Here is a 22,812-nt window from a genome sequence, read left to right on the forward strand (position 1 = left end):
CAGCGTGACGAGCGAACGCTTTGACCACTGGGCTACCCGACCGCCCCGGCAAATATGGAGAGGAAGGTATGTATTGAAAAAGTGAAATAAATTAAATATTCACTATTCATACTCAAACAATCAAGTAATACTGAGAGTGTATATAACTTGTTTTTTAACGGTTAAAAGCTTATGATGTGTATACAGATATGGCTGAAAAATAGATATGTATGATACAAGCGATTACCCAAAGGATAATTCATTGCACAGCACAGTAAATAAAAAGGTATTAGGTAAGATGAGTGCGTGAGTGAGTGAGTTGGGTTTAACGCCGCTTTTAACAGTATTCCAGTTATATCGCGGCGTGGCAGCTTAATGTGGGAGGAGAGCCCGAAGTGATGCAGGTCTGAGACGTTTACCACTTCGGTGAAACCCACGAGCACGGGTATGGTGCTGACAAACCTAGAAACATAATCGGGGCGAACCGGGATTCGAACCCACGATCATAGGTTTCTGGCGAGCCCAAGGGACGCAACTCTGCACAGCGAATTGCGGCGCCTTAGACGACTGGGCCACCCGTAACCAATCCTTGGAAATATCTTTAGATACCTTAGCCGTTGCAGCTAGTTTTTGTATTGCTCCTCTACCTTTCCAATATCCCCATGGGCTATATTATTTTTTATAATCATTAATTAATATTGATGTCTTTTAATGCGAATTAGATAAGGTTTCCTCGATGGCATACACGATGATAATTGGATCGTCATCACATACAAATTAAGACCTCTGTGGAAGGATGTCCATCTTCCCGAGGCAAGAGAGCTAACTGACTATAAAAGTTCAGTTTCCACACTTGCCGAACTAGGCTGGTATATGGAGTTAGATTTTGGCTTTTTATGCATAGTCCAATCAAAATCGCGCACCGAAATTGAAATCAGGTTCGTAAACTGTCATGCAGATTTCGGTCGATTGCGGGATCTGCACAGCATGTGCACCGCCACCTCGTTGTCAATAGATATTTTCCAAATCTTTTCAAGTTTTTAATCAAGGTGCTCACGTGATTTGATGCACTTCGCGATGTAAGCCCCGTTTTATCACAATATTGATCTTTATTATCGATCAGATCGTCTTAACTGGGCGCCGCCATTTTGTTTTAATCAAAAGCAAGTTATACGAGAGGTGGAATTTGATTGGTCCATAGGAGAGGCATAGAAGGGACTTAACTCGTAACAGCCACTGGTGGCGCTACGATGGAGTCCAGGAATTCCAGCCTAGTTCGGCAAGGGTGAAAACTGGACTTTTAAAGTCAGTTAACTCCCTTGCCTCAGGAAGATGAAGGATGTCAGGAGCTGGAACTGATCCAGGGTGGAGTGAGCTCGTACCCCCATCGCCTTCACTACACAATGACTCACCCTTAACCCACGATCCTCCCTAACGAATGCCCCACCTGTAAGCCATGTCCATCCTTAACTAATGTCCCACGTCCCGCCTTTAACCAACTACCCGCCCATCCACTCACCAGCTGGAGTTTGTACTGACACTTTCGAGGCTGCCCTTTTCCGCCGGAGACTCATTTTTCCATCCATCTGTATGCTGACCGGGAGGCCATCTGTTCCCGTCACTGCCATCGTGGACGACTGCGTCTCCACGAACGACGACCCGATGAGCTTGGCAGTGCATCGTCCCGCCTCATTGCACATCTTCATGAATATGAACATATCGGTGCCAGGTGCCATTGTGAAAAGTTTCTTGTCAAAGGGGTTGTCGATCCAGTCATTGGCATCCGGACGGTATTGGCTTAGCTTGTGAATCTTCTCGCCGTTTATATTCAGATAGCCATCTTTTATGGCCACCGTTCCAGATTCGTTGTAGCCCACCCACGTGCAGGGGAAGATGTCGTCGGGGACAGTTGCCGAACTTCCCACACAAAAATCTGCAAACACAGAATACTGGGTGAGTGAGGGTATGGTTTCCATCGGATTTTTTAGCACCACTTGATCCATATCACGGTTTTGACACCAAGCATGGACTGTACACGCTGCACGAACGGGAAACGAACCTGTGCGTTTAGCACAAACAGATAACGCTCCAACCACTACGCTACCTCAGAACCTCACGATACATTCCAGACCCGTGAAGATCCGGGGTAGAATAGGTCTTCAGCAACCCAGGCTTGCCGAAAAAGGTGACGATGCTTGTCGCAAGAGGCGACTAACGGGATCGGGTGGTCAGGCTCGCTGACTTGGTTGATGCATGTCATCGCATCCCAGTTGCGTAGACCGATGCTCATGATGTCAATTACTGGATTGTCTGGTCCAGACTCCATTATTTACAGACCACCGCCATATAGCTGTAATATTGCACAGTGCGATGTTAAACAACAAACAAACAAACAAAACAAAACAAAACACGACACATTCAAAATATGATTTGGCATAGCTTATAGTGAAATTGTATGGAATAATATAAACATACTCTAAATAAAAGCGACAATATCCTTTCCATAATCATGCTCTTAGCTAAAGCCGAATCTCTGACTTTGTACCCTATACCCAAACAACACATAACTCATCGTGGTCGTGGTTTGGCGGCTACCAAAGCGTGATTAAATCAGAAGAGGTCCGATCGGATCGAGTTCATCTTCATTGAGAACAACAGAAAGGTAGCACAACTTTCGCATCACCATCGGCCAGTTACCCACCGTATCTCTTGATGCTTGGATCCTTGCTAATCGTCCATGATGCACCCACAGAGTTTTGGTCGTCCGTTTTCATTGCGTCTTCTGGAATCACGTCGTCCGCGAGTGGCATAGCGCCCTCTATCGTCGTGTTGACGTCATCGATCACGGGGTTTTCAAGCAGCACGGTCACTCCTTTAAACATAGCATGTGCAAATGTATTGGTTCAGGTATTCAGCAACCCATGCTTGTCGTAAAAGGCGACTAACGGGATCGGGTGGTCAGGCTCGCTGACTTGGTTGATGCATGTCATCGATCCAAATTGCGTGGATCGATGCTCATGATATCAATCACTGTATTGTCTGGTCCAAACACGATTATTATTTACAGACCGCCGTCATATAGCTGGGATATTGCTGAGTGCGGCGTAAAACAACAAACAACAGTATTGGTTCAAACAGACAACCACAACCACAATGACCTCATCTGGAATAACTACTCAACGTGGCCTCAAGAGCGATCAGGAGGAAAATCAATTGACAGAAAAAATATTTTCCCATTGGCTTGTAGATGAAGATGAGGGTTGTGGCCTAATAATATTCAACAGAGTTTCCTGTAAGTACTTAAGATAGGGTTGGTTGGTTTGTTGTTTGATGCTGCAATCAGCAATATTCCAGCTATATGACGGTGGTCTGCAAATAATCGAGTCTGGAACAGACATTCCAGTGATTAACATCATGAGTATCGTTCCAGGCAATTGGTGATCGATGACATGCATCATCCGATCCCGTTAGTCACCATTTACGACTAGAATAGTCGCCTTTTACGGCAAGCATAGGGTCCTTGAGACCTATTCTACCCCGGATCGTCACGGGTCTTAAGAAAGGGAAATAATCATGTAACGTCGCATCGCCAATGTTTCAGCTGTTAAGTGACGGAATGCTACACCCGTGAAACATGTGAAAATATAACAGCGGTAATGTTAGTAATTATACTCGTGGTTAAATATGTGTACATGTTGATAATTACATATATTATTGTACTTCTCATAAATAAACTTAAAATTGTAAAAATTAACAAATATAAATTGTCTCCAAATGAAATAAAAAATAAATGCAATATCTTGGTTTGAAGTGACTTTATTATGCTCACTGAAATTCGGACACGGAGATGAGTTTGAAATCACGATGGTATTTGCACTATAATATCTAATACTTATATGTACCAAAAGGTGAAATACATTTGTTTTTGCTGTCAATTCAATTCAATTGTTTTTGCTGTCTAACCTTTCTTGTCTCGGTGTGTGGTAGTGAGGCCACCGCCATTTGTACAGCGCACGGTCACGTAGTAGGTAATGTTATGCCGCAGTATGCCTGCGAATCCAGAGTTGACACCCCCTGGGTTCTCCCCCGTCGACCGGAACGTCTGTAGCTCCTCTCCCCCGGGGATCCGGCCTATTGCCCACTCGTAGTCCTGAATTACACATGTGAGTTAATGTTTTGTAAATATAATTTGTTCTAAGTAATGCAACAAATTGGGTGCAAGTTTCTTTTCCAACCATGAATATGCCTGTACTCAACGGCATAATGAACATCATATCTGATACATTTCAGAATGTCGGACACTAACCTAATAGTCGACAAACACAAATCGGATTCATCGGAGTGTTATACGATACTCTTCGTTGGGTTACCGGAAATAAAAAACTTTGCTTCCGATGAGTGACCGATGAGCCAAAATTCTCTGTGGAATGGGGGTATTATGAAACTTTGTCTGTCATCACTCCGTCCATGCTTTATTTCATTTACTTATTAGATTTTTGGTTGGTTTGTTGTTTAACGCCACACTCCGCAGTATTCCAGCAATATGACGGCGGTCTGTAAATAATCGAGTCTGGGCCAGACAATCCATTGATTAATATCATGAGCATCGATCCACGCAATTGGGATCGATGACATGCATCAACCAAGTCAGCGAGTCCGACCACCCGATCCCGTTAGTCACCTTTTACGACAAGCATAGTCACCTTTTACGGCAAGCATGGGTTGCTAAAGACCTATTCTACCCTGGAATCTTCACGGGTACAGTTTAATGTGGGAAGACAGACGAAACTATATGAGCGGGTGAATATAGAAACGTGCTTCACACATTTTACCCAAAACACGACCTTCGGAGTGACAAGCCAATGGTTTAACCACTAGTCTACCCCACTGTCCCTGAAAGTGACATTGTTAAATGGCAGTTTTTTTATTGTTTAACAATGATTGTAACTGTGTTTCATTGTTTTTGTTGAGATTCGGTAGACGTTTATTGCATTGTGTTTGGAATGCAACTAGTCGTCAGGAAGTTACTATATTTAGATGCTAGTATGATGTGTAAACGTTATAGATCATGTGGAATGTTCTAGTGCCGCTGGACGGTTGGATACACATTGTAGAAATTTCCAGTAGCTAGGTAGGTTGCATATAAGGAGACAAGAGCATGTTTACGCATCTCTCTCACGCATTTCATCCCACCAAGACCAGCTTTCATGTGAGGATTCAGATCAACCCCTGAATCCCTGCCTGGGCCCGTCTTGGAAGCTTGACCGCGGTCGCCGCAGGGTGAATATACTATCATCACTGACTTTTGCTATCACCACTGTACTTTTGTATTTGATACTGACCACTGACATCATATTATATATTGTCATGGAATATTGTACTACCACTCTGTTATGTGCTGCCAATGCAATTGCTGTGCAGTAATTTGTATTGATTTATAATCCTAGGATCACGGGTCATAATAATCGGGACGAGTCCTGAACCCGAGAACAACAGCCAATTAGGATTGCTAAAAGTAGAATACAACCAACCCACATGTAATTATAATGTGAGCGACACTGGTACATACGACAATTTCGCTCTCGTTGTCGCTGCACTTCCATATAGCTTTGATGGTGTCGTTAGATCCCTGGAATGCGGACGGAGTGAAGTTGCCTTGGTAGACGTCCATGTAGAGCATGAGGTCCTGGTCAAAGTCGGGCGGGGTTGTGTCGACGGAGAAGCCGTCAGAGGAGGATATAGCTGACATGCCTGACCCTAGAACTGCCTTCACTAGAACAGAAGGGGAGCATCCAACTCAAGGGGTATCTCCTGTGGAAGCCGGTTTTGTTTGATATGTGTGGAGGTGAGGTGAAATGGGGTTTTACGTCGCGTCCAAAATTATTGCACTTATATAGCGACGTGCATGCACATGTGTGTGTGTGTGTGACTGCTTGTACTAGACCGGACTGATGCCGATTGATAGTGCTAGCCCACAGAGGTACCATGCCGCGGTTTAACTGACACAGTATACTGACTCCGAGTCGACTAGTCCTTGTTTTAGCCCCTTAATACCGAGCGCCAGACAGGGTAACAACAAGTACCATCTTTTAACGTCTTTTGGTACGACGCGGCTCCTCGGGCGGACGCTCCACCACCAGACAACGGAGGCGGTTTGATATGTGTGGATGTGAAACACACAGACATTTCTCAAAAAGATAGATTGTATTCCACCTAAATCTGATGGAAAATGCATTTTGATAAATTGGCAATGGCAGTTCTGTCATGGCCGCCGCGTTCTTATTGGTCACGTCGGTCGTGACATTATAAACTAGATGACCAATCAGAACAATGTGTTAACGCCTCTGCCATGATGGGGGCATTACAAGAGAATAAATCTCAAGTTTCATCAACAAAGAACACGAACAACGCTATTCTTGTGCTCCGTAATCCGATCAACAAGTGCATGTCTGCTTGCTTTTCGTGAGGCCAGTCGTTACTTACCTGCTAGATAATAAACCAGCCTTCACTTACCTACTAGATAATAAACCAGCCTTCACTTACCTACTAGATAATAAGCCAGCCTTCACTTACCTACTAGATAATAAACCAGCCTTCACTTACCTACTAGATAATAAACCAGCCTTCACTTACCTACTAGATAATAAGCCAGTCTTCACTTACCTACTAGATAATAAACCAGCCTTCACTTACCTACTAGATAATAAACCAGCCTTCACTTACCTACTAGATAATAAACCAGCCTTCACTTACCTACTAGATAATAAGCCAGCCTTCACTTACCTACTAGATAATAAACCAGCCTTCACTTACCTACTAGATAATAAACCAGCCTTCACTTACCTACTAGATAATAAGCCAGTCTTCACTTACCTACTAGATAATAAACCAGCCTTCACTTACCTACTAGATAATAAACCAGCCTTCACTTACCTACTAGATAATAAACCAGCCTTCACTTACCTACTAGATAATAAACCAGCCTTCACTTACCTACTAGATAATAAGCCAGTCGTAACTTACCTACTAGATAATAAACCAGCCTTCACTTACCTACTAGATAATAAACCAGCCTTCACTTACCTACTAGATAATAAACCAACCTTCACTTACCTACTAGATAATAAGCCAGTCTTCACTCACCCGCTAGATAATAAGCCAATCGTCACTTACCTACTAGATAATAAACCAGCCTTCACTTACCTACTAGATAATAAGCCAGTCTTCACTCACCCGCTAGATAATAAACCAACCTTCACTTACCTACTAGATAATAAACCAGCCTTCACTTACCTACTAGATAATAAACCAGCCTTCACTTACCTACTAGATAATAAACCAGCCTTCACTTACCTACTAGATAATAAACCAGCCTTCACTTACCTACTAGATAATAAGCCAGTCGTAACTTACCTACTAGATAATAAACCAGCCTTCACTTACCTACTAGATAATAAACCAGCCTTCACTTACCTACTAGATAATAAACCAACCTTCACTTACCTACTAGATAATAAGCCAGTCTTCACTCACCCGCTAGATAATAAGCCAGTCGTCACTTACCTACTAGATAATAAACCAGCCTTCACTTACCTACTAGATAATAAGCCAGTCTTCACTCACCCGCTAGATAATAAACCAACCTTCACTTACCTACTAGATAATAAACCAGCCTTCACTTACCTACTAGATAATAAACCAGCCTTCACTTACCTACTAGATAATAAACCAGCCTTCACTTACCTACTAGATAATAAACCAGCCTTCACTTACCTACTAGATAATAAGCCAGTCGTAACTTACCTACTAGATAATAAACCAGCCTTCACTTACCTACTAGATAATAAACCAGCCTTCACTTACCTACTAGATAATAAACCAACCTTCACTTACCTACTAGATAATAAGCCAGTCTTCACTCACCCGCTAGATAATAAGCCAGTCGTCACTTACCTACTAGATAATTAGCCAGTCTTCACTTACCTACTAGATAATAAGTCAGTCATCACTTTCCTGCTAGATAATAAGCCGGTCTTCACTTACCCGCTAGATGAAAAGCCAGCCATCACTTACCTGCTAGATGATAAACCAGTCGTTACTTACCTGCTAGATAATAAGCCAGTCGTTACTTACCTGCTAGATAATAGGCCAGTCGTTACTTACCTGCTAGATAATAAGGTATCGGTTCTTTCTTCCCGTTGATTGTTGTTGTTTCGTCCAGCGAGAGGTCTGTCAGAGTGAAGCTGACCTGCCGTGTACGTGACTTGTCACAGGAAGCGTTGCAGCTGTAGGCGTCACATGGCCTCAAACAGGGAATGCACGGGCTATATACCTGTAACAATGGCAGACAAGAAATTATGAACACACAATGCCATGTACAAAAAGGTCAAATTTAGCAAATGTTATATAAGGATCACGCTTTCTTAGTAAAGTACAGATTCTAGTATTTTTTTAGGGTTGAGTCGCATCCGGGATTCGAACCCACATTGCTAAAGTGAGGTTACTAGATACTGGAGTTTCGGTGCCTTGCTCTGGCAGTGCGGGTTCGAATCTTGGATGGGACGCAACCCTCAAAAGTACTAGGATCTCTTGGTTGATACATGTCGTCGTATCCCAAATGCGTAGACCGATGCTCATGGTATCAATCACTGGATTGTCTGGTCCAGACTCGATTATTTACAGACCGCCGTCATAAAGCTGGAATATTGCTGAGAGCGGCGTTAAACAAAAAACAAATTCCTGGATGCAGCGTTAAACAATAAACAAACATATATCAAAGACGTAACTGTAAATATAATAGTATGAGACTACCTCCATAATGCATAGACTTGTACTGCAGATGCTGTTTGAAGGGTCAAGATCGTAACCAAAATAAATTTATATCTATCACACCTCAATGCTTTTCCTCCTGTTACACTTGGCATTAAAATACATGTAATAATATGTTTATATGGCCCTCTATTAAATGTATGTATGTCTCGCTATTCCATGCTATTCAAGAAGACCCTTGAAGATCCGGGGAAGAATAGGTCTTCAGCAACCCATGCTTGCCGTAAAACGCGACTATGCTTGTCGTAAAAGGCGACTAACGGGATCGGGTGGTCAGACTTGCTGACTTGGTTGATGCATGTCATCGATCCCACATTGCGAGGATCGATGCTCATGATATCAATCACTGGATTGTATGGTGCAGACTCGATTAATTACAGACCGCCGTCATATAGCTGCAATATTGCAGATTGCGGCGTTAAACAACAAACCAACCAATCAACAAACTATTCAAGAAACATATGACTAAATCATTTGCAACTACCTTGACATCACACGCGTCTTACCGGGCGGAACGGTACGACATCAGCTTGACCCGACTTCAGCCCGATTCCGGCTTCATACCGAACTATGGCATTGTTTCCTCCACGGAACGGGTTGCCATAGCGACACAGTTTGCCTAACTCAGGAGGCAATTCCAAGTTCTTAAACGATGCTCTTTCCTCCCAAACCCGAAGGTAATTGGCACCGTCTCTGCGAGTTGCAGGCATGTAGTTCTTGTGGTTCCATATTCCCAGGAATATGCTGGTGTTTGTTGATAGATGGGGGATGCCACACTGGTCCGATATCTCCTCTCCGTCCATGTGTATCTTCATGCACCACGTGGCCTGTGTGGGTAGGTGTAGATTGCATATACTGATGAGTTATATTCGTTATGGTTTCTTTTGTTGTCGTATACGGTGTCATATTAGGTTAGCAGTCGCCTCGCCGAATAGTTTTTCTACTAACCTAATATGACACCGCAACTAAAGACACAATAACGAATTTATTTAGCCGAAAAGTTTACACTTTTTGGTATCTTTGTCGCACATGTCATGTCAAAGCTTAAAATTCAAAACTTAATACGTATAACCTACGGTGTTAAGGGTCAAAGGGAGACTACTCTTCAAACCCCAGAAGCCAAACCATGTTGATAATTTTAACTTTATATCATCTTTTTTAAAGTCACAAAAGTGATAAATAAAACATTACCGCCCTTTCATGTCAAAATTAATGATTTTAACATACAAAACAGTGTGGAATAACGAATTTCTGTGCCAAATTTTCATGTGAAATATGTGAGCTGGGTGTTAGAAAATCCAAAATGGCTGTTACTTGGATTTTTACCGACGGTATACGGGCTCATATGGGGTTAGTAGTCCTGCTCTCTGATTGGTCAATATCGAGGCATAATATTATTATGGTGTCTTTAGTTGACGTATAGGTGTCATTTTAGCTCCGGAGAAACATTTGAGCGAGTTCATTTTGCCGAAAAGTTTACACTATCTGGTGTCTTTATCGCACATATCATGTCAAAATGTAAACATCACCAACAAACTGACGTTAATGGTCAAAGGGAGACTACTCTACAAACCTAAGAGGCCAAACGTTGTTGAACTTTTAACAATAGTTTTTATTAATAAAGTCACGAACGTGATTTTTTTAAAAAACGTAACGCTCTTCCACATCACAATTAATTATATAAAAACACAAAACAGTGTCAAATAACGAATTTCTGTACCATGTGAAATATTTGAGGTGGGTGTTGGAAAATCCAATATGGCTGTTACGGTCTCATATTAGGTCAGTAACAACCATCTTGAATTTTTACTGACGGGCTCGTGTGCTCAGTAGTTCTGCTCTCTGATTGGTCAATCTCACGTTTGGGCATAATAATATATATCATTCTGATTTAAACGAAAAAGGGAACAATGAAACGTACAAGGAAATAAGCTTTACTGTCAGTACAAATAAATATCGCGCATACAATTCAACAATGTCAGAATTAAATGTTGAGATGTGTTTGTGAGCATTGTTTCCAACGCACATCTGGTAGACAAGGCCGGGAACCCATGATACAGTAAACTACGGTTATAACGAACTCAAAGGGACTACTATTTTTAGTTCGTTATAACCGTAGTTCGTTATAAGCATATATACAGCATAACTACAGCAAATAGTTGGGAATAAAAAGTAAGTTCGTTATATCCGTCAGTTCGTTATAAGCGTGTTCGTTATAACCGTAGTTTACTGTACTTTTATACACAGTAAAATGAGATTTTAAGTCCTTATTCGTCCCCTGCATTAACCGACGCCTGTCAAAAGAGGCGACCGCATGGATCGATCGGTTGGTCAGGTTCGGTTACTTGGTTGATTGCCTCGTACCCTGACGCCTAGGAACTCATATTATCAATCACTGGTTTGTGTGGCCCAGACTCGATTGTACACATGCTGCAGTTATATGGCTGGAGTATTGCTGACTGTCATATTAAACAACACATTAAACAATGTATGTATTCAGATGGACGGGTGAAACTGATTGCATTACAGTGCCATAGGGAACGAGTATATAAACTGCCCATCAAAGGAAAGTGTACAGCTATGTTTGATAGTTGCTAAAATGAAACACACAAGAATTGGTTATGCCAGGATGGTGTATTTGACATGTGTATCATAGTTATGTTTTTGGAATTATGTTCTCAATTATGTTTTATGCGGCTGTTTTCAGCCTGTTAACGTTTTCATAACGCTGGTACCTGTCAGTTTATTACCTATATTAAGTGAAACCTCGTAAAATTGAAACCAATCTAGCTATACGAAATTTAAGTCAATTCGATAGGTCCAAGTCTAAAGAGAATACATAGAGTGCACATACCCGTGTGCATAGTCACAATAGGTTAAATTATATACAACTGCAATACATTATTGAAATACGTTTCGAACAGGAAGCATAACATTAAATGAGAGAGATGGTTAACGTGGCTGTAAGGCATAACATTCCAACCATATCAGGTGGCGACTGCACAAAGTTCTATTGGACACACAGGGAATCGAACCAAATTTTCAGCGTGATGAACGAACGCTTCAACCACTTAAAAGGTCCGTCACCATCTGGGTACCATTCCTGATTCCAACAAGACATGTCTCACCGCCGAGTCCTTGGCCTCCTCCCTGGTAATGCTGAAGGAGATGGTGTAGTCGTGGTAGTCGAGGGAGGGGTCGACATCCAGGTCCCTGACAGTCTCCAGAGGCCTCATCATCGGATCCTTAAAGTTACACCACGCCACCAACTTGCCCTTCACCGACTCTTCCCCATCTTAGTAAAGAACGCAGATTTCACATCGATACATGAAGGATTTGATCATTGTTGGGCTGCCATTTGTTTTGTTAATTGTTCACACTCATATAACAGTCCCGTTAATCCGACATTGTTGGTTGCATATGATTGTGTCGGATAAACGAGTGTGTCGGATAAACGAAATTAAGTAGTGTCAATGTTCGTGATCGAAAATCGGACAACTTTACGATAGATAACGATAGGAACACATAATAAAAAAATAAAAAATGAAATATTCATATTTTTATGTTATATTGTTTGCGGAATATATTTTCTAATCATGCAACCTCACTGCCAAAAGAAACGCGAACCATAGTAAGTAGTATCAATGTTCGTGATCGAAAATCGGACAACTATACGATCGATAACGATAGGAACACGTAAAAAAAAAAATATGAATTATTCATATTATTATGTTCTATTGTTAGCGGAATATGTTTTCTAGTCAAGCAACCTCACCGCCAAAAGAAACGCGAACCATATTAACATACAGAGATTTATACACCTAAAGAGATGTTTCCAATGTGTACCACTTAATGACAAAACTAACAATCAGTCAAGGGTTACCACAGAGTGTCTTTATTCTTATATTAGCACGATATGCTGCATGTGATTTCCAAACTTTGCACGCAAATCCTGCACGAGACAATGGTGCATGTCGAGTCATGGATCTATGACGTCACATGTTATTCGTTCATAAGCATCGGTTCTCGCAACATAACAGTATGTTTGTTAGTGCATCGAAACAAACAAATATGTCTTGAATATAATTATATTTAAATCTTCAAATTTTAACGAACATGTATGGTATTTGCGTTTTTAGTTTGGAGTCGAACCCTCAGTGATCTTGTCATTACTGCAGTCAAAGTCACTATATACTTATTTCGATGAGGGGCCACGGGTGGCCCAGTCGTCTAAAGTGCCGCGATTCGCTGTGCAGAGTTGCGTCCCTTCTTCACGCCAGAAACCTGTGATTGTGGGTTCGAATCCCGGTTCGCCCAGATTATATTTCTAGGTTTGTCAGCACCATACCCGTGCTCGTGGGTTTCACCGAAGTGGTAAACGTCCGAGACCTGCATCACTTCGGGCTTTCCTCCCACATTAAGCTGACACGCCGTGATATAACTGGAATACTGTTAAAAACGGAGTTAATCCAACTCACTCAATCACTTTTTCAATGACAATTATTTGTGCAATATTTAGATACAGAAAGTCCATGTGGCTTGGTGTCAGAAGAAATGTCTAATATGTACCTGTGAAAATCAGGGGTAGAACAGGTCTTCAGCAACCCATACTTGCCGTAAAAGACGACTATGCTTGTCGTAAAAGGCGACTAACGGGATCGGGTGGTCAGGCTCGCTGACTTGGTTGATGCATGTCATCGATTCCAATTGCGTGGATCGATGTTCATGATGTCAATGACTGGATTGTCTGGTCCAGACTCGATTATATACAGACCGCCGTCCTATAGCTGGAATATTGCTGAGTGCGGCGTTAAACAACAAACCAACCATAAATCTAATATTTAAATGGAATAAAGCATGGACGGACTGACGACAGACAAAGTTTCATAACCAAAACACACTTGAGCGTTCAGTTCAGATGAGCTAACGGATTTCGTACTGTACGTCGCCAATGTGTCAGGCGTCTTCACTTGATTATAGTTCAACACTATAACCTTAACCCATTGATAATAGGCGATCTTAATAGTACATATACACTCTAATAGTTCATGGTCTTGTCTCTAGTACGTACCTGTATTTTTAAACAATTGCATTCCACATGCATCTTGGGGGTCGCTTTTTGGCTTCACATATATGTCTTTATTTTCTTTGACTCTCAGTTCGTTGAAAACAGATACGGCCAGAGGGCTGAAAACAGGCGGTCTGTAGCTAAGATGTAAACCACTCCCTTTGTGAACAGTGGTAGTAGGCGTAGTAGTGGTGGTTGTCGTCGATGATGTCGTGTTTGCTGTAAGTGTTGCAGCTGTTGTCTCAAGACGTCTGTAGTGATCTTTTGCTTGCTTATACTCTTCACAGTTGCATGTGCAGGTCTATCATTGTCGAGAAAATATGGAAATATGTATACGAGCTCGTATTGCATTGGCGTAGAAGCTTTCGAAACGTGTGCGAGTCAGCTGTAAATCATTGTTGAATATAGGTAAAGATATAACAAAATCTCATATCAATCAAAAGGTCAGACACGGTACCCTGTGTGTCTGCCGTAGGGTAGCCTTGTGGTGAAAGCGTTCACTCGCCAAGACTAAAGTCCAGTTTCGATTTCCCTAGTGGGACTGCGGTTTGAAGCCCATTTCGTGTGTCTTCGCCTGAATGTTGCTGATATAGCGTGAGTGAGCATGATTTTACGCCGCTTTTAGCAATATTCCAGCAATATCATGGCGGGGGACACCAGAAATGGCCTAAACACATTATACCCATGTCGGGAATCGAACCCGGGTCTTCGGCGTGACGAGCGAACACTTTAACCACTAGGCTACCCGACCGCCCCTGCTGATGTAGAACTCCTCTAGGCACCTGACATTGGTGGAATGAAACCAGCCCCTAACTGTCAGACGTGTCACACCCATGCCAGCACAGAATGGAATATGAATGTTCTGGATCCCTGGACACCGCTTTGACCACGCCCCTCTGTTGAGTCTTCGAGATGTATCAAACATTACTTTTTATCAAGCTATATTAAATATTAACTATATTATTTGTGATGCATATTATATTATTCCCGGTGCAGATGCGTTCTAAATCTACCTTTGTTGTGGCTCCTTATCAATCTACACACACGATGTATCACGTGAAAGTCTGGAATGAGTGAGTGAGTGAGTTGGGTTTAACGCCGCTTTTAACAGTATTCCAGTTATATCGCGGCGTGTCAGCTTAATGTGGGAGGAAAGCCCGAAGTGATGCAGGTCTCAGACGTTTACCACTTCGGTGAAACCCACGAGCACGGGTATGGTGCTGACAAACCTAGAAACTTAATCGGGGTGAACCGGGATTCGATCCCACAATCATAGGTTTCTGGCGTGCCCAAGGGACGCAACTCTGCAGAGCGAATCGCGGCGCCTTAGACGACTGGGCCACCCGTGCCCCCTGTGAAAGCTTTGAATAGAGGAACAACCAACACATTCAGTAAGCTTGAGCATAAAAGAATATTACTCTAATAGAGATAGTTAAAATAGAAATATAATTAACAGTCACCATATTTTACACGTCATCGTTGCAGAAGCCAATAGAGATAGATGGTCACATCATACAAAACCCTGATCGTGGCACAAATATCGCAATGCGGCGATGTCTCGATAAATCGTTACAGCCCTCATACTCAGGGCCCCGTTCCACAAAGCGATCTTAGCACTACGACTATCGTAAGCCTATGTTAAAGTATGGGAGCTACGATCATCTCAGCGTTAAGATCGCTTTGTGGAACGAGACCCAGGACCGCTACCTCAAAACTGTTTGTCTTCGCAGCAAGTTAAGCGCCTTTAGCCAACAGGCGACGGCCTCAAAGTGTTACAAATCTGTACTACATCCGGTTGAAGAGCGCATGTGCAGGGTCCTTAGTCACGAGTATGAATACACTTACTTTTTTTTTATAACAAACTGTGACAAAATTCTTTTCTGACGCGAGCTGTCTTACATTTATCAGCATTTAATGTACTTACTTACTTACTTTGGAGATTAAACGTGCGCTTTCCGACTGATGCGTATTTCGCACACGGGCCCGGCCAGGCCATTTAATGTGTTTCCGAAAGGGGTTAAAGTGGTCTGTGCAACCCAAGAGGGGGCTTTAGGGGTTGCTTATATAGAATTTGGGAATTTTGAGATTTGGAATAGATGCCGATGGGGTTGGGGAGGAGAACTAAGGGAGCTGCGTATGGTGGATGTTTGTTTGTTTATGTGATTTTGATTTGGTAGATTATTTTGTTTTTACATGCGTTTTATTAGTTCCGTTTTGATTAAGAATACGCCTAAGACCTTGAAGTTTTCTTGTGTATTTTGTGGGTTTAGTATTGCTTCTAGAGTGAGAGCCTTGTTTAGATTGAGAGTGGTTTGTAATGCGGTTCGATGTGTTAGGTAGTGTGTGCAGTGGATGAGTGCGTGTTCTGGGGTTTCTAGTTGTTTGCAGTGTGGGCAGTTGTAATGTAATCCGCTGCTTGTTTTTATGTGACGTGGAGGACCAATGAATTATATGTTTAGTGTCGTCCAATCGCAGCCAACAAGAAATAGGCCACCGCCTATCCACATTCGTAACCACTCGCCCCTTTCCGTAACGTGCAAGAAGACTCGCCCCCTTATCGATGAATTTTATGTGCGAAAAGACGACAAACCAATCAGAATGCGAGTATGACTTAACGTACTTTGGTAAAAGAATCCCTCAGGAATAATCTTTGATTTTACATATGTCTTGCATCCAAAAACATACCCTAGATACAGTTAAATGTATTCAATGATACTTTATAAATACTGTAAGTCACGATGTGTTTTAAATATCATCTGGAATATATATGACATGGGGGATAAACACGTGAGTCATTACGCAACAAATTGACAATTCTTTTAACTATGCCCGTTTGCGCTAAGACGGAACCCGGTTGCAAAAATGGCCACGAGAGGGGCACGAATCTCTATTCGGCTTGTCCCGGAATAACACGAGTTGGTCACGATTCCACTGATTTAGGTAGACAGTCATATTTACCTCTGAAACAGGCTCTTCCTTACAGCAGGCACAGTTGGAGTCTGCCCAGCTAGGCTTGGGTGTGTAGTCGTTGTTGAGAATGTAGTCCTCTGGTCCGTCCCAGAACACAACACTGGTCACTGGCCGGCTGTCACGTTTCTGCTGTCTGGCGGGACTTCTTATGTTTGGAAGCCGCGCAAAGAGTCCCCCGAAACGAGGCACTATGTTAGGGCGAGGTTGTGTTGTACTTTCACCAGCTGCCTTGATGGACATCTGTGTGGAGGAAGGCACGGATACCGGGGGTGGATGTCATGAAGCAGATTACACGGCTGAAGTAGCATAGCGCTTAAAACGTTCCCTCAACACTGTGTTCGTGTACATGGGTACAATAATGTCTTACCTTACCTTAAACCTCAAACACAGTGCAAAAAATATAATTCAAGAGCCCCTAATGTTCGATGCTTAGGTGTCAGCAAACACATTGATGATTGCGGAAACGGGAAATTTACTATTTTTCCGTTTTATAAATTGCATACAAGTAACAAGCAGCTGAGACTGGAAAAAGAACAAATGTTTATCCAATTGATGAAACCAAAATTGAACTCTAGAATGTATTAATAGATTTGTCATTTCAATCGTAAATGTTGCACTGTTACTTTACAAATACTGTTAATTCAAATGTCTCCCTACAATTGTTAAATTACTTGGTGTCGTCGCTGGAGTGTGTAAATACATTATGACGTCACAGTTGTAATTTATGTCGTCATCATAAGTATGACGTCATTATATGTCATTGTCAGTTACACTGAAGAGCTGTCATGAGACAGCGAAAGTACTATGTATGAAACTGATATAAAGAAGATGATGGACTTACGTGGACTTTATTATTTTATTATATATTACATGTACACCGAGTGAACATTTACCTCATTTTGTATATATATATATATATATATATATATATATATATATATATATATACACACACACACACTACTCAAAAGAAGTTAAGGATCACCCGATTCTTTCATATTACTATTGTTAATCTCTCATGTCATGACAGATTAACTTTACCATCATGAAAGAATCGGGTGATCCTTAACTTCTTTTGAGTAGCATATATATATATATATATATCACGAACAGCACTGTTCCAACAGTGAACCGTTTTTTCAACCCGTTTCTTACCTTGTACACTCCGCCATTCAACAGATCAGCATTCCTGTAGTACCCGCCAGAAAACATCCTTGGTTTCTTGGTGTCTCGGGCCAGCTTGATCTCTACTTCATCTCCTTGGGGGTAAACGTTCTCCCTCCTGAAGCTGAGGGACAAGCTCTTGTTCAACCCTACGTAGTTGCTGTCCGACGAGAAGAATTTCCATCCTCGGTCGTCAAACTTGGTTGGACGCCCCGGACAACCAGAGGAATCGGGTATCGGGTGGTGCAAGAATGTTCCTGAAGTGGCAGAGGACCAAAGTGAGATACATCCACGTGTGGTTTACCTTTGAGCCAAATGCCTCTACCATACACGTGGGTTTTACCTTTGACCCAAATTGCTATACCATATACGTGTGTTTCAACTTTGAGCCAACTGACTATACCGTGCACGTGTGTTTTACCTTTGACCCAAATGGCTATACCTTGCACGTGTGTTTTACCATTGACCCAAATGGCTATACCTTGCATGTGTGTATTACCTTTGACCCAAATGTCCATACCTTGCACGTGTGTTTTACCTTTGAGTCAACTGGCTATACCATGCACGTGTGTTTTACCTTTGACCCAAATGGCTCTACCATACAACTGCACAATTCGCAATTCGTGTTTACCTTTGATCTCATTGGCTGACCCCATCCAGCTGACGTCCGCGGTGAAGTCGTGACCGTCTACAACGTGTCCTGGTGAAGGGATTGAGTCGTCATACAGGACGGGGGAAGAGTCAACCGTCGTCGATAATCCAGCATTATTGTCAGCCTTGAACCTCACAAAGTATGGGACAGACCGCTGAAATAGTTGCACCACATATTAGCAAAACTGATTACCGTAAGCAAAAGGATATTAATGTTAGTATCTAGACTCGGACATGAACTCCACAAGATAGTCTGTCATGCAGACTCTGAAACAAATATATCCAATACAGCCCATGCAAGTCTATAATGTTCGACAAGTCTAGATTACTGCAATATTAGTATCTTCTTAAAATGAAGAAAGTCTCTGGGTGCCTTTTTATTACATTTCATAACCACAATCTAACAACTGTGTTTTCTGTGAACTATGTTCATTTCAGAGACTAGATGTTAGTCTGTCAACAAAAGTGTGAGTGAGTGAGTGAGTGAGTGAGCTGGTTTTACAGACACTTTGAAAGGTATACCGGATATATAACGGCTTATAAACCGTGGGAGGAGCGCACAAAGTGCCTCAAGCCCATACCGTAGACGTTTATACCAATCCTTGCGTCTTATTACAGATTATAACTTCACTGCCAGAAATGCATCACCGGGAGTATTCTCGTCAATATAGACCTCGGGTTAGATAATGCTATATTAGTTTATGTAGTTACCTGAAGGTTCAAGTCCATGAATGTATATGATGTAGCGTTGGTGTCAAGTGCAATTGGTTCCACCACCAGCTCCTCGGGGTTGCCATGGCCACAAGAAATGTTCTTCAGAAGGGAGACTGTATAGCTCTTGATTCCTGAGTCACTGTCATTGAAGTTCTTCCAGTACACCGACAGTTGAGTTGGCTTAGCTGCATAACTGGAGCCCTTAATACAAGCAATGTGTCCGAACATCAGTCAGGAAAGAAGTAAATAGACAACGGGTTCGGATATCTCGCAAACAGTTAGAAATTGACTAACAGCACAGGCTCTGAAACCAAGCATTCAGAACGTCAGGAGCTCCAGTAGCTGTGTAATATACTAAGTCAGCCATGACCACAACCCCATGTCTCCAATAGCTGTGCAATATACCAAGTCAGCCATGATCATAACCCCTTGTCTCCAGCGGATGTGTAATATACCAATTCAGCCATGATCATAACCCCATGTCTCCAGTAGCTGTGTCATATGCCAAGTCAGCCATGATCATAACCCCATGTCTCCAGTAGCTGTGTAATATACCAAGTCAGCAATGATCATAACCCCATGTCTCCAGTAGCTGTGCAATATACCACATCATCCATGATCACAACCCCATGTCTCCAGTAGCTGTGTCATATACCAAGTCAGCCATGATCATAACCCCATGTCTCCAGTAGCTGTGCAATATACCAAGTCAGCAATGATCATAACCCCATGTCTCCAGTAGCTGTGTAATATACCACATCATCCATGATCACAACCCCATGTCTCCAGTAGCTGTGTCATATACCAAGTCAGCCATGATCATAACCCCATGTCTCCAGTAGCTGTGCAATATACCAAGTCAGCAATGATCATAACCCCATGTCTCCAGTAGCTGTGTAATATACTAGTACCAAGTCAGCCATGATCATAACCCCATGTCTCCAGTAGCTGTGTAATATACAAAGTCAGCCATGATCACAACCCCATGTCTCCAGTAGCTGTGTAATATACAAAGTCAGCCTTGATCATAACCCCATGTCTCCAGTAGCTGTGCAATATACCAAGTCAGCAATGATCATAACCCCATGTCTCCAGTAGCTGTGTAATATACCACGTCATCCATGATCATAACCCCATGTCTCCAGTAGCTGTGTAATATACCAAGTCAGCCATGATCATAACCCAATGTCTCGACTAGCTGTGTCATATACCAAGTCTGCCATGATCATAACCCCATGTCTCCAGTAGCTGTGTAATATACTAGTACCAAGTCAGCCATGATCATAACCCCATGTCTCCAGTAGCTGTGTAACATACCAAGTCATAGTAAGGGCCCGCTCTGATCTTGCCTTTAGAAGGTCGGGTGGCATCGATCTTGAACCTGTGACTTGTCATGTTGCAGACGCCGGCCTTGTTAACACCTGCCATGGTAGGAAATTGATAATTCTTGTCTTTAAACAACAAACAAATAACAGGAAAGTTAATAAAATCAGTATTCATGAAACGAGGAAATCCTTATCAGAAGGGTTTGTCTCAAATTGTATGCGCAGATACGTATATGTACATTACACAAGATTCATTTCGTATTTCAGTAACATTACTACGAGGACAATCTAGTTGTAAGATGACTAGGCCTCTCCCTGCCTATTTGAGAAATAAAGTCAGCGGAATTGCTACAATAAAGCAACAAAGGCGCCTCAAACCCCTATACACTAAGGCACAGCTAAGTGAAGGTTAACCTGTCAGCATTCATTGAATGAACCATGTCATTCTGTGTGTGTCTGTGGACTCCTGCATTCAATGAATGGACCATGTCATTCTGTGTGTGTCTATGGACTCCTGCGTTCAAGGAATGGACCACGTCATTCTCTGTGTGTCTTTGAACTCCTGCATCTAATGAATGGACCATGTCATTCAGTGTGTGTCTATGAACTCCTGCATTCAATGAATGGACCATGTCAGTGTGTGTCTATGAACTCCTGCATTCAGTGAATGAACCATGTCATTCAGTGTGTGTCTATGAACTCCTGCATTCAATGAATGGACCATGTCAGTGTGTGTCTATGAACTCCTGCATTCAGTGAATGAACCATGTCATTCTGTGTGTGTCTATGAACTCCTGCATCCAATGAATGGACCATGTCATTCTGTGTGTGTCTATGAACTCCTGCAGCCAATGAATGGACCATGTCATTCTGTGTGTGTCTATGAACTCCTGCAGCCAATGAATGGACCATGTCATTCTGTGTGTGTCTATGAACTCCTGCAGCCAATGAATGGACCATGTCATTCAGTGTGTGTCTATGGACTCCTGCATTCAATGAATGGACCATGTCATTCTGAGTGTGTCTATGAACTCCTGCATTCAATGAATGGACCATGTCATTCTGAGTGTGTCTATGAACTCCTGCATTCAGTGAATGAACCACGTCATTCTCTGTGTGTCTCTGAACTCCTGCATCCAATGAATGGACCATGTCATTCTGTGTGTGTCTTTGAACTCCTGCATTCAATGAATGGACCATGTCATTCTGTGTGTGTCTATGAACTCCTGCAGCCAATGAATGAACCATGTCATTCTGAGTGTGTCTATGAACTCCTGCATTCAATGAATGGACCACGTCATTCTCTGTGTGTCTCTGAACTCCTGCATCCAATGAATGGACCATGTCATTCTGTGTGTGTCTTTGAACTCCTGCATTCAATGAATGGACCATGTCATTCAGTGTGTGTCTATGGACTCCTGCATTCAGTGAATGGACCATGTCATTCTGTGTGTGTCTATGAACTCCTGCATTCAATGAATGGACCATGTCATTCTGTGTGTGTCTATGAACTCCTGCATTCAGTGAATGAACCATGTCATTCTGTGTGTGTCTATGAACTCATTTAATGTGACGGGACTCATTGCTTCACTTCTTTCATCCGTAGATTACCTATAATCCAAGCATAGTAACTACTGTCGTGCTGCAGCGTGAGGTTGAGGAACTTGACAAAGGTGTCCCTGCCGACATTGCGGACATCGGCGATGTTCATTATACTCTGTCTCTCCTCCTTTGAGATCACTCCCATCTCTGTCTGCAGACACGAGCATACGAGATTACAGCCAACACACAAGATTACAACCAGCATACAAGATTACAACCAGCATACAAGATTACAACCAGCATACAAGATTACAACCAGCATACAAGATTCCAGCCAACACACAAGATTACAACCAACACACAAGATTACAGCCAACACACAAGATTACAACCAGCATAGAAGATTACAACCAACACACAAGGTTACAACCAACACACAAGATTACAGCCAACACACAAGATTCCAGCCAACACACAAGATTTCAGCCAACACACAAGATTACAGCCAACATACAAGATTACAGCCAACATACAAGATTACAACCAACACAAAAGATTCCAGCTAACACA

At 42.3% G+C, this 22,812-nt stretch overlaps 1 protein-coding gene across 1 annotated transcript in view; it reads right to left on the minus strand.

The window, feature by feature from the left end:
* Window positions 1-22,812, minus strand: part of LOC124151537 — a 50,011-nt gene that overhangs the window by 17,258 nt on the left and 9,941 nt on the right. Inside the window, exons 9-22 of the mRNA XM_048394461.1 lie at window positions 22,312-22,453; window positions 20,693-20,796; window positions 19,373-19,576; window positions 18,642-18,816; window positions 18,002-18,267; window positions 16,835-17,086; window positions 13,880-14,177; window positions 11,937-12,103; window positions 9,315-9,635; window positions 8,143-8,311; window positions 5,549-5,751; window positions 3,943-4,129; window positions 2,681-2,851; window positions 1,499-1,912 (exon numbers count right to left, since the gene is read on the minus strand). Of these exons, the coding sequence (XP_048250418.1) occupies window positions 1,499-1,912; window positions 2,681-2,851; window positions 3,943-4,129; window positions 5,549-5,751; window positions 8,143-8,311; window positions 9,315-9,635; window positions 11,937-12,103; window positions 13,880-14,177; window positions 16,835-17,086; window positions 18,002-18,267; window positions 18,642-18,816; window positions 19,373-19,576; window positions 20,693-20,796; window positions 22,312-22,453 (3,073 nt within the window). The remainder of the gene's footprint in view (window positions 1-1,498; window positions 1,913-2,680; window positions 2,852-3,942; window positions 4,130-5,548; window positions 5,752-8,142; window positions 8,312-9,314; window positions 9,636-11,936; window positions 12,104-13,879; window positions 14,178-16,834; window positions 17,087-18,001; window positions 18,268-18,641; window positions 18,817-19,372; window positions 19,577-20,692; window positions 20,797-22,311; window positions 22,454-22,812) is intronic.

This window comes from Haliotis rufescens, unplaced genomic scaffold (genome assembly GCF_023055435.1).
Source record: "Haliotis rufescens isolate VD_foot unplaced genomic scaffold, xgHalRufe1.0.p SCAF_13, whole genome shotgun sequence".
NCBI classification, from domain to species: Eukaryota; Metazoa; Mollusca; class Gastropoda; order Lepetellida; family Haliotidae; genus Haliotis; species Haliotis rufescens.